The 13,515-nt window shown below is 32.9% G+C and overlaps 1 protein-coding gene across 1 annotated transcript; it reads left to right on the top strand.

Moving 5' to 3' along the window:
• Window positions 1-6,341: 6,341 nt before the first annotated feature.
• On the top strand, window positions 6,342-8,142 carry LOC111516093 (adenosine deaminase 2). Its single transcript, XM_023172273.2, has one exon. It carries the CDS (start codon window positions 6,353-6,355, stop codon window positions 7,937-7,939), a length of 1,587 nt encoding a protein of 528 aa, XP_023028041.2. The 5' UTR covers window positions 6,342-6,352; the 3' UTR covers window positions 7,940-8,142.
• Window positions 8,143-13,515: the final 5,373 nt, after the last annotated feature.

The raw sequence follows: 13,515 nt of genomic DNA, 5'->3' as shown, positions 1-13,515 counted from the left end.
CACCATGACTATTCTGTTGTATGACAAGTTTTAACAGGTTTTTTTCCTTTTTTTTTTTGTTATTGGCCCCCGTGTCTAGTTTGACATCAGTTATTAGTCAAGATAACATCTAAAACATGACGATGGCACCAAATTGTAATAATGGTCTGGATGCGATTCTAGTAACTACCTTTTGACTTCTTACGATTGTAATAGTAATCCCAAAAATAAAAAAAAAAGATTTTTATCAAAAAAGGATTACCCAAGCATGTAATATAGCTAAAGAGACTTGGTCTATTATAAATGAATTTCGAGGAAAGTGTAAAAATAAACGAGCAGAAATACCAATACCCATAGATGAACTTAACAAATATTATTGTTCAATAGCCGCCACTTTAACCAATAAATCTGACGCACCTTATGATCCCCTTGAGAAATTACGCAATGTAATTTCTTGCGAGAAACTAATTTTACACCCTACTAATGTTTGCGAATAACAGGCGATAATCGCTTCATTTAAAAATAAATCGACATTTGGTAATGACGAATTATTCATGAAAATCTTTGAAAATCTTCCTGCTACTGCTCTAAATGCCCTGGCGAAGGCAATCAATCATTCATTTCTAACGGGTTCATTTCCCTCGTTCTTAAAAACTTCGATCGTAATCCCTCTTTACAAAGGTAGTGATCTACAAAATCTTCGAAACTACCGCCCAATTTCTCTTATTCTGTCGTTGGCAAAAATTATTGAAAAACTGGTAAAAATACGTTTAACAGAACATTTGAACTTCGGTAATATAATAAGCTCCAAACAATTTGGATTTCAGTCAAACAAAATTACTCATGATGCCATATTTTCATTTTTATATGAAGTGTATAGTAATATTAATAGACGGGATATTACAGCAGGAGTCTTTTGCGATTTCTCTAAAGCATTTGACTGTGTCACGAAATTCTGCTCAGGAAACTTTATCTCTATGTTATTGAGGGTAATATACTCATAAATGGTTTAAATCTTATCTATCGGGTAGAAGTCAAAGGATTAAATATACAACAGTATCTGATGTTTCTGACATATCTAACATAGTACCACAAGGATCAGTACTGGGTCCTACCCTGTTATTTCTTCTCTATATCAATGACTTGACTACCATTGATATAGAGGGTGAATTTACTTTATTCGCCGACGACACTATAATATTATGGCGCAATACCAACACAAATTATCTATATAATGCAATTTGCTCTGATATTTCCAAACTTTCAGATTGGCGTAAGGCAAATTTATTAGCTTTCAATGTCTCAAAAACGAAAGTTTTATCCTTTAATTGCATTATTGATAATATTCCTCTATAGCTTCGAATTCGAATGTGATTGAGAACACGTCATGCAACAAATTTCTTGGGTTATTAATGGATAATAAATTGAAATTTGAGGACCACATACTATCTCTTAACAAAAAACTTTCATCTGGATGTTATGCTGTGAAAATAACTTCTAACGAACCAGGACTAACTGCAGCTAAAACTGTCTATTATTCATTAGTAGAATTACATCTGAGATAGTAAATGTTCAATATGTCTACCTTCAGACATTACGCATGCGTCTAGACGTCGGCACATTGAGCCACGTATTCGCTCAAATATTCCTGGAGTCTCTCTGATTACCCTGCACGCATCGAAGATGCAATTTCTTAAGTCCTCTACATCGCGAACAGGAGTACGATAAACCAAATGCTGTAAATGGCCCCAAATAGAGAAATCGAGGGGATTGAGATCCGGAGATCGAGCGAGCCAGTTCTTTGGTCCTCCTCGACCTATCCACTGATTTGCATATGTTTCAGTTAAATGCTGACGTGCTACTTGACTAAAATGGGCGGGAGCCCAATCATGCATAAAAAACATATCCCTTCTGACGCCCAAAGGAACTTCCTCCAGTAGTATTGGATGCACTTCTCTTAAACGACTCCGAGCCACATGTTGTTTCGACAATAGCGGGAGGGTTTTCATCAGCCCATATGTGGTAATTATGAAAATAATAATCTTGTCCCGAGGAATACTATATTCGTCTGTGAATTCTATCGTCTTCAGAAAGTCATAATTTCTTCTAATCATTTCCAGTATCCAATTGCAAAATTCAAGACGGTTCGAAAAGTCTCGCGGTAACAGTGCCTGTACTCGTTGCAGATAGTAAGGGTATAAGAGTTGTTCCTTTAAAATTCAAAATACCGTCATATGATCAACATTTAGCTGGAAAGCAATCTTTCTAGTACTGGCAGTAGGTTGTTATTCAATCAAATTAAGCACTGCTTCCTCAAGCTGTGGTGTTCGTACTTCTCGATGGCGACCACAATCCTGCGTTCTTTTGTCGAATGAACCATATTCTCGTAATTGTTGATGAAGTCAAGCAAATATTCTATGTGAAGGATGCTGTCGTTGAGAATACATTTCAGCATATCTTCTAGAAGCTTCTAACCCATTCCCTTGCGACAGACCGTAAACGTAATGCATATCAGCCATTTCGTCATTTGTGTATGCCATTTTAGTAACAAGTGAATAATTAAAGTAACAAATTAAGAACAGAACAACACAACACACAATTAGTGTTAATTTAATTTCGAAAATTCACAAACTGACAGCGTCATACCAATTTAATTGTCACTATCGCTAATAGCGACCTACTAGATAGATTAGTTTCGTATTTTCGTATTTAGGAATAACTCTGTAGTTATTCCTAAAATGATGTTTTGCTGCGAACTGGTTTATTTTGGGCAAAAACCCTAAAAGACATTTTTTGTTCAGAATGAAACAGGTTATCGGAAATAAATTTTTAAATGGTAAACAAATGATAAGACAAAAAGTTACATTGGAAATAAATTTTAGGGGTTGCGTTTTCCACCCCTTACAACCATAGGGTAAACCAAATAAATTTTTGGCTAAGTGTCTTTTTGGTAGTACAAAATGTCAGGTTAATTTCAATATTGTAACTTTTTTACTGCTTGTGAAAAAAATTGTTATACAAATTTTATGTAACCCCTTTGAGGGACTGTTTAACAAGGGATGCTCCAATGAAATTTCTTTATATGAAAGATCCTATTTTTTTTTTCGATGAGGAATCACCTCCTTGAATGTTTTACACTTATTAAGTTACACCCTGTATATCACTGTATTATGTTCATATACAGTGTCACCATTAAAGTGCGCACCATATGGGAAACTTTTTTTTCGAAAAGTTTCAATGAAGTTTAACTTCGGCACTTGTTTGTGCTTTAAATTTAACTAAAAATGATGCGGCCAACTGCGACCCATTGCAGTTCAGTATTTGTCGAATTCAACTTTTTTTTGAAAAAAATTGAAAAAGTGCATTTCTAGATCGAATTTAACAAAAAGTTACTTGAAAAAGTTGTGTCTATGACAATTTTATAGCCATATGCCAAATTTTATGCAACTAGGATAAAGTTAACGTTTTGCTTATTTTTGACAGATATCCCTTTTATTTTAAAAGACAAGTTCGGTTAATCAATACATGTATACATAACAAACTCATCATGGAGACATTTTTAGAGAGAAATTAAAAATTTGCTATAAAAATTTTAACATGACTGGTGCAAAGTTTCAATCACTTGGCTATTTTCTTAAACAAACCTTTGATTTCGAAAAAGCAGAGGCAACTAAAAAAATGCAAATAATTTCGATAGAACTATTATTATTATTATTATAAATTTTAAACAACAATAATATTATAGAAAATACAAATGGGTACAAAAAATTACTCATTGATCTAAATGAGGTTGTCAAACACTTATAGCCTACATTTCAGTATGCCGTCCTCCTCGTTCAATACAAATTATGGTCCTTCTACTGATATCTGTAACTGCATTTTTAATAAATCGGGGATTTATATTTGCACAGCACTCGCGAATGATATTTTCCAGATGTTGTATGTCAGTGAATGGTCTACTTCCGTACACTTTTTGTTTCAGGTAACCCCACAAGAAAAAGTCTAAAGGCGTCAAGTTCGGTGATCTAGGTGGCCAATAATGTTCCCAGTTACATTTGTTGGAGGGACTGTTTCACAGTCCCTCCAACAAATGTGATGTATTGATGCGCCATCAAGCTGATACCATAGGTCGTATTTAATATTTAAAGGCATATTATCTAAAACTTCACTAACCTCATTATTTAAAAGGTTGAGATAACCGACGGATAATAAATTTTCCCTAAAGAAAAATGGCCCAATTATTTGGTCGTTAAGTATCCCACACCATACATTAGTTTTAAAGGAATACTGATCACCACATTCAACTGTGGGCCCACCATCAGCAATTTTGAGAACTTACAAGTGCCGAAGTTAAACTTCATTGAAAGTCTTCGAAAAAAAAATTTCTCATATGGTGCGCACTTTAATGGTGACACTGTATATCCGATACAGAAGAATTCTTTAAATTCTTCAGTATTTCATATACTTCACTTCCGCTTGTTGGGTAGAATGTGAAAGAAGTCTGCACACTAATACTAGATTCCAAGAGGAGTTCAGTGAATACCTTTTTTTTATAGAATTTTGATATGGCATCTTGTCAGCTTGTGTCTCAAGATGATTATTGAGATCTGTCGGAGAAGGCATATTTATATTCACATGACTCTGACATTTTTTTGCGTGTGATCTTGTTTATATGTTTTCAGCAGGTTTTAGGTTTGTTCTTAGATTCCCTAATTTCTCTATTTATTGTCATCCTTCTGTGTTCTACAAGGAGATCTTCATATTCATGTTTCTTCTCTTTCAAACTTTTTTTTATACCTCTCAATTTCATCAGTATGAATTCTGCCTGATTTTATTATTGTATTGAGAATTTCCATTTCATTTTTTATTTGTTGCTGTTGTTGATTTGAACTCAAGATGTGTTCTTTGTAGAGGGTTTTTTCTTTCACAGTTATTCTAGGAAAACATATGTCAAAGTGGTAATTAAATATATTAAAGAAGATCTGGCTGGAGATCATTGCATTGCAGGTATTGTATGCACCAAACCAATTTTCTTCTTGTAATCTATTTTTGAATTGTTTTTTGTTATTCAAAGTTTTGTTCCGTATTATTTTCGTTTGATTTTTTCTTATCCTACGTCCGCATTTGATTTCTACTGTTTGGGCCTTATGGTCTGAGAGAAGGTAGTCCACTGTATACGTTTTATTTACGTAAAAATTGGTAAAAATATAGTCAGTTTCAGTTTTTGATCCTTTCTGTACTCTTGTGAAATCCGATATATTGATATCCATATGACTGAAATATATTGATTATCTCTCTAGAGGTGTTACTATATACACCAAAATTAATGTTAAAGTCCCCACCTACTATGACATCCATAGATTTCTGAGTAACTAATTCTAAAACACTACTCAATTTGGTTTTGAAGACATTAATATTTCCATTTGGTGAACGATAGACTGTCAACAAGAGAAGATTATACTTGTTTGCATAAACAATATTTCCCCAGATTTCAAAGTGTTGTTCTTTACTGATTTCATCCAAATCGTACACTGGTTCAGATTTACTAGTGTCACTGATCTAAATATCTACTCCTCCATGAATTTTTTGTCTTCTACTGTAATGTGACGCCAAATAAAAATTGTCCAGTTTGTACAAATCAACTTCCTCTTCTTTAAGACAATGTTCGCTCAACATCAACACCGTGAATTTCTTTTCATTTGCTATTTTGTTAATAGATTCAACTTTGTTTCTTAGGCAGTGAATATTGAGATGTATAATGGACATACAGTTCTTTACTGGTTTTGCACCATTTTTCATTTCAATACTTTATTTTTTTGTTTTTATATTCATTACTGTTTTAGGTATATCAGAAAATATGATTCCAAATACTTTTTAAATAAGCATTCATTTTTAATTTATTTCAACCTCAGGTCATAGTTTGATCTCCGACCTATATCTTTGGCTAGAGAAAGACAAAGGTCACCAGTTTTCATTAACTGTAAAACTATGACTAGGTACCTATTATTTATTACTATCACGCCAATATCAATAAAATAAAATTATCAGTTTATTCATCTAGTACCCTTTAGAATAAAGACTGAAGTTCACATACAAAATAAGCATTGTTGATAAAGCTATTTAAACTGATCAAAAAAGAATTGCGCGATATTGATTAATCATATGAAATTTGAGAGTTTATTAACCCAAAATATGCATACGATTATTCCGTAACAGTACAGAAACACAAAACTGATATTGATTTCCTTTATCATTGTGTTGACAAATATTTACTAACAGAAAAAGAGTAAATATCGAAACCCATATAATTACGTAGTTCAAATGTATCGATTGTTTTTACCAAAAAATTCATTTTCTGGGAATCCCCGAAAACATGGAGAGGCCTATGTGGGTATTACAAATTTCAGTAGCGGTCGGACTACTTCCAGCAATTATGGTTTTATTTTCGAGTTACTTGTCTGTCGTTGCGGTCGCAGCAGTAATATTGTGCAGAATGGCTGAGAGTGTCGTTTGTGAAAGTGATAAATATATGGAAGAAAGACATCAAATCTTGAAAATGGAAAAATACATGTTCATCGGAGGCAACACTGTTATGTCTGAAAAAGAAATGCAGGTGAATAAAATAATCATGAAAGATAAATTAGCAGAACTAACCCTTGGATATGAAAATATCACCAATTTTCTGCCTTCGCAACATTTTTTCAAGGCTAAACCTAAGATAAATTCATCGAAAGTTTTTTCTACATTGAAAAAAATACCGAAAGGAGCATCCCTACACACACACCTACTCGCAGGTGTCTCTGTAGATTTCATTATGGATAATTTCACGTACAGAGAAAATGTGTACGGGTGTGACCTGAATGGAACTTTCAAACTCATTGTTCTCCGTACCGCTGACCAGGACAAAAGGTGCCAGTGGAAAGCTTTGGCCGAATACCGAAGAAATGACCCAAATTTCGACAATTGGTTGAGAAAACAACTCTCTTTAGTGGTAGAAAATCCTCACGAAACATACCCTACTGCAGATATAGCATGGAGCCACTTCAAAAAAATATTCACCACAGAGTTTGACTTGATAAGCTATTCCCCCTTTTTTCGGGAGTATATACAGCAACTCCTCAAAGAATTGTACTTAGATAACGTTATGTATACAGAGATTAGAGGTACGTTCATGAGCTTGTATGACCTTAACGGTACCAAGTACGACAATGAATATTTCTTCAATGCATTCATCGAAACCGTTGAAGAGTTCAAAAGGGGTCATCCCGATTTTCTCGGGGTACGCTACATACATTCTATATATCGAGGAGTGACTAGTGAAGTTCTCAAGAGTGGTCTTGAGGAGTTGATTGAACTGAAACGAAAATTCCCAGACTTCATAGTAGGATTCGATTTCGTTGGGTATGAGGAAGAAGGAAAAAGTTTATTGGATTTTCACGAAATTCTCATGGAAGCCAGCAAGGACCTGAAATTTTATTTCCACGCAGGAGAAACCAACTGGTTTGGGCATACTGATCTCAATCTCGTCGACGCTGTTCTTCTGAATACATCAAGGATCGGACACGGCTTTGGACTGGATAAACACCCAGTTTTAATTAAGATCGCCAAAGAAAAAGAAATGTGTGTTGAATTGTGTCCAATTTCTAATCAAGTGTTGATGCTTATCCAAGATCCGCGAAATCATCCGATGGTTTCTTTGATGGCTAAAGGATTTCCTGTGGTTATTTGTAACGACGATCCTTCTGTATGGGAAGCTACGGGCCTGAGTTATGACTGGTATTATGTTTTTATGGCGATGACATCAAGAACCGCGGGTATTGAGACCTTGAAGCAATTCGCTTTGAATTCTATAAAATACAGCTCGATGGAAAACAACGAGAAATTAAATGCTTTGAAGCTTTGGGAAAAGGCGTGGGAAAAATTTCTCGATGAAATGATCGATGCAAGTAGTCATATATGAATACACGTTTATTTATATAATTTGAATTTAGTTAATTATTTAGTACAATCTCTCATATATTTGTTTACAGTTCCTTTTTTTATTTCATTGTAATATTATTCTATACTGATTTTGATGGTCTGATAAATATGAATATGAAATTACTACCAAAATATTAATGCATTTTAGGAAATTTATTTGCTATTAAAAAAAATTTGTTTGTGTGTTGTCTTTCATTTAAATATATTTTTGTTAGCACTGTATGTTAGTTAATTGCAAAAGGTAATGTAGAAGCAAGATTTTTAGTGATTCAGATAACCGGAAAAAATATGAACCAAAATTTTCGATCAATTTGAACAACAATGAAAAGTAGAAACGTTATCGCAAATACAAACAAATCTGAACTATACAGCGTAACTCACGGTCGATGATAGGTTAGAAGTTTCTACAGTAAAAGCAACGCAGGATTTTTCTGAAAATTTCCTAACCTGTTCTATCGACCTAAAATATTATCAGTATTGCAGCGTTGCCACTTCTATCAAAAAGTCCTAGAAACTTTATTTTTCTAAATAGAACACCTCGTATATTAACACATTTTTGGAATCGCTCTTTTATTATAATACTTTTTTGTTAATGATGTCCTATACCTATCTCTTTCGATTTTCGAGATGAAAAATTATTTGTCCTAAATATGGTCCAAAACATAAATCTAATTGAACTTAAAGTACATCAGTACTCTCAATCCATGAAAAGCTGATAGTTGGATGATAGTTTGGACAAATTCGAAATATATAATTAACACCAAGAAATCGACTCCAAATCATACAGGGCGTGCTAAAATTACTATTATTTCCATTATGCATAAAAGTGGTCAAAAGTTCATTTTTTTCAAATGAAACCCTATATATAACTCGATAAATTGAAAGATAATATATCATGTCCCTATACACAAATAAAGTTTTCTTAATAAAGTCAATTCTTCCGGAAACATTATTTTTTCAAGAATTTGGTTTTAGGTAACAGTGGAATTATCAAGTTTGGTTACTTTTATAAGTAATTTACAAATAGTTATCGACGGTGTTTCAAACAATCTTCCAAAATGAATGAAATATCGATTATTCAAACGAAGTTCTTATGAAATGATTTATTACACATCAACAAAGTGATCAAATCAGTGTCAGAACTTGCAGAATATTCAATCAAATGTATCCTCAATTAACACCAACGAACGAGATGAAGTTTGTAGGTTACAAAATAATTTCCTTAACTATGGTTCAAAGTTTCCAGGGAACAACTGTACCAAAAATCAGGCATTTCTAGATAAAAAGTAAGGTTTTCTGGGCTACAACATGTGAAAGTACAAAAAATAACAGAATTAAGATGATTAAAAATAACAAAATTTTAAACAAAATATCACATTTTTACAATTAATGCTGAAAATGTTGTCCATTACATTCTAAACATTTTTAAATGTTCTTTTGTACGCGAATTATGGCTGCTTTTTCAATTTCATGGGGATCCAAATCTTCAATACACCGCAATATTCGCCGTCGCAGTTCTTCTTTGGTAGGCATTGGATTAGTGTACACCCTTTCTTTTAAAACACCCCATAAAAAACGTCAAGTGGCGTGAGATCGGGTGATCTCAGAGATCAATCCTATGGCCCTAAACGCCTAAACCAACGATCGTCAAACATTTCGTAAATTTTCCTGGAAACAACACAACACAAGCAATTGAGGTTCTTAGGTGGGTTGTTTGTTTTTGAAGTGGAATATAACATTTATAAATTATAACATGTGAATTCTGATAATTATGGTATGTGAATGAATTGAAATTGAACTTCCCGGGTGGAATGAGCTGGCGCTCCGTCCAGTTGAAACCATGAATTTCTATATTCCTCTACAGGCAAATTATCGAGGAAATCGGTAAGAGTCGTTCTTAATATTTGAAAATATCTCTTTGCATTTACTTAGTCAGTCTTCATAAATGTTTTTTGATCACTTTATCACTTTATTTGCATTCATTTTGGAAGATATTTTGAAACATCGTCGATAACTAGGTATTTGTAAATCTAATATATAAAAATGGATGTTTGTTGGTTGGTTGGTAAGTGATAAACTTCTAAATCGCTCAACCGATCGTGATGAAACTTGACATGTATAAGTATTTTTTCATAGAGAAGGTTTTCAGGCTATCAATTTTTCTGTAACTCGCCACAAGATGGCGCTGTAGAACAATTTTTTGAAAGCACTGTTCTATAACGCTGCGCACGCCTAAGTTCGTTGATTCTGATTCCGTCAAAACATTGGAACAGCAGCGATACAGTTGCTGTTCCAATGTACCAATGTACATGGTAGTAATTAGTACTACAACTACTAAATTCTACGCGGGCAACCACTAGTTACTTATAAAAGTAACCAAACTTGATAATTCCACTACTACCTAAAACCAAATTCTTAAAAAAATAATGTTTCCAGAAGAAGTGACTTTATTAAGAAAACTTTATGATTCAGGTATAGGGACATGATATATCACCTTGAAGCATTCTTCATCATATTTCAATTTATCGAGTGATATATAGGGGTATCATTTGAAAAAAATAACTTTTGACCACTTCTATGCATAATGGAAATAATAGTAATTTTAACACGCCCTGTATGATATGGAATCGATTTCTTGGTGTTAATTGATTATTTTGGGTTTATCGAAATTATCATCAAAATATCAACTTTTCAGGAATCGACAGTACTTGATGTAGGTACTCAAGTTCAATTAGGTCTTTGTTTTGGTCCATATTTAGAACAAATTATTTTTTATCTCGAAAACCGATAGAGATAGGTATAGCATATTGATAACAAAAATAATAATAATAAAAGATCGATTCCAAAAATGTGTTAATATACGGGGTATTCTATAAAAAAAAAGTTGCTAGGAATTTTTGATGGAAGTGGCAACACCGCAATCCCGAAAATATTTCGGATCGATAGAACAGGTAAGGAAATGTAAGATGTGAAATTTTCAGGGAAATCCTGCATTGCGTTTTTCAGAAACGTCTAACCAACCACCGACCGTGAATCACGCTGTATCTAAATACCTATATCAAAATCTAAAACATGCAAATTAAAATTATTTATGAAACTAAAGTGGCAGTTGGATAAATGAAACCAGTTCAAAGTCATCCTTATTTTATAAATAGACTTGTGCTCTCGTATATACATGGATACATGGTGACCAAAACGATAACGAAATAGTTCCGTTATCAGGAAGATTCAAGAACAACGTACATTTTTGTGTGAAGCGAGGACACTCTTTTTACGGAATTTTACAACTCTATTTTTTTATTTAATAAGGGGTTAAGTAAGATGTCATTTCAATAAAACCTACGAATTATCTTTGCAGAAATTGCAGTGAAAATCTTACGATAAAGTGTTTTTTGAATCCGTTAGTTAGATATAGGACCAATGTTAAAATTTTTTGGTTTAATAAACCTGGTTAATGCCGTTTTAAATGCAACTTTTATTCAACTTGACTTACAGTAAATTCTCAATATTGAATTGTCTTAAAACAAGTGATTAATCTGTCAAAATAAAAATATTAAACTTATATACAGTGTCTTCAACAGATTCCTATGGATGGCTGAAAGAGACTTGAAAAAAATTAAAATTGTTTCTTGTACTATAACATTTCCAGATCCGCTGCCACTGAACAAAAAACAACGTTGTGAAGGGCATATGAAAACATTCATGAAACTGCTTTTAGATTCCTTTGGATGGCCGTAGGAGACTTGAATGAAAAACTTTTTCTTGTATTATAAAATTTCCAGATGGAGATCCGCTGCCACTGAACAAACAATACCGTTGGGAAGAGCAACTGAAAACAAACATAAAATTACCTTCTGATTCCTTCGGATGGCTGTAGAATACTTGGAAAAAAATAAAAACTTTTCCTCCTACTGTGAAATCTCCAGATAGAAGTCCGCTACCACCGAACAAAAAATACTGTTGGGAAAAGCATCTGAAAACATTCATAAAACTGCCTTCAGATTCCTTTGGATGGTCGTAGGAGACTTGGAAAAAAATTAAAACTTTTCCTCCTACTGTGAAATCTCCAGATAGAAGTCCGCTGCCACTGAACAAAAAATACTGTTGGGAAAGGCATCTGAAAACATTCTTAAAACTGACTTCACATTTCTTTGAATGGCCGTAGGAGACTTGGAAAAAATAAAAACTTTTTTGTATTATGATATTTTCTGATAGAGGTCCGCTGCCCCTGAACAAAAAATGCAGTTGGAAAGAGCATCTGAATACATTCATAAAACTGCCTTAGATTCCTTTGGATGGCTATAGGAGTCTTGGAAAAAAATAAAAACTTTTTCTTGTACTACAAAATTTCCAAGTGATCATCTTCAAGAGGAAAATCCAACTAAATATACTTACAATGTTATCCTTGTTTATGCCATAGATACCTCTTCTAGCTACCTGTATCTTAAATTAATTTTATAATGTATCTTTATGTAATAGTCAGGTAAATCTAATAATTAAAATATTATTTTAACAAGCTATATATACTATTAGGTATTGGTCCACAATCATTATTCATAATATTATTATGTTTACTTATTTCTACACTCTCATAGGCATCTAGATGCCTGTTGTTGTTAACTTGCCTAACTAATATTAATGAACTGAAGTCTATAGAATGGTTTTGTTGCAAAATATGATGGACGACTGCTGATTTTTCAGATCTTCCATATTTTAAGTGTGCTAAGTATTCCTTATATCTTATTTTAATAGATCTTTTTTCTGTCCATAATATTTTGCATCTCAGTCCTTACATTTGATTTTGTAAATTCCAGACTTTTCCGAATTCTCGACTTTGTCTTTTGGATTTCCTAAAAGGATCTGTAGTGTACACTACAGGAAATTAAATGTAAGGACTGCGATGCAAAATATTATGAACAGACAAAAATATCTATTAAAGTAAGATATAAGGAACACATAGCACACTTAAAATATGGAAGACCTGAAAAATCAGCAGTCGTCCATCACATTTTGCAACAAAACCATTCCATAGACTTTAGTTTATTAAGATTGATTAGACAAGTTAACAACAACAGGCATCTAGATGCCTATGAGAGTGTAGAAATAAGTAAAACATAATGATATTATGAATAATGATGGTGGACCAATACCTAATAGTATTAAAATAATATTTTAATTATATCAGATTTACCTGACTATTACTATTGTAAAATTTAAGACTAGTAGATAAGGCAATACTGTGAAATTAATTTAAGACACTTAAGACAAATGAACCTAGAAGAGGTATCTATGGTATGAATAAGGATACCATTGAAGTATATTTAGTTTGATCTTCCTCTTGAAGATGATCACTTGATGATCGAGAGACGTGTTGAGGTGTTAAAATAACGGTTTGGTGTTTTGAAAAAACTCCAGTAATATTCAAAGGGTATACAAGATAGAAAAACAAAATTAACAGAACAATAATAATATAATATTGAATGCGAAATAGCTATAAGCAAATTTATGAAAGAATACAAGGATGACATAAAATGTCTTCGAGAGAAATATGATAAT

This window comes from Leptinotarsa decemlineata, unplaced genomic scaffold (assembly GCF_025532065.1).
Source record: "Leptinotarsa decemlineata unplaced genomic scaffold, Ldec_3_MD MMD2_tig00000251_RagTag_RagTag, whole genome shotgun sequence".
In the NCBI taxonomy this organism is placed as follows: Eukaryota; Metazoa; Arthropoda; class Insecta; order Coleoptera; family Chrysomelidae; genus Leptinotarsa; species Leptinotarsa decemlineata.
Note: the sequence above shows the minus strand (reverse complement) of the source record. Positions and strands in the feature narration are given on the sequence as shown.

Bases quoted from the DNA above. Each gene is read 5' to 3' on its own strand.
- LOC111516093 (XM_023172273.2), top strand. From the start codon at position 6,353: ATGGAGAGGCCTATGTGGGTATTACAAATTTCAGTAGCGGTCGGACTA.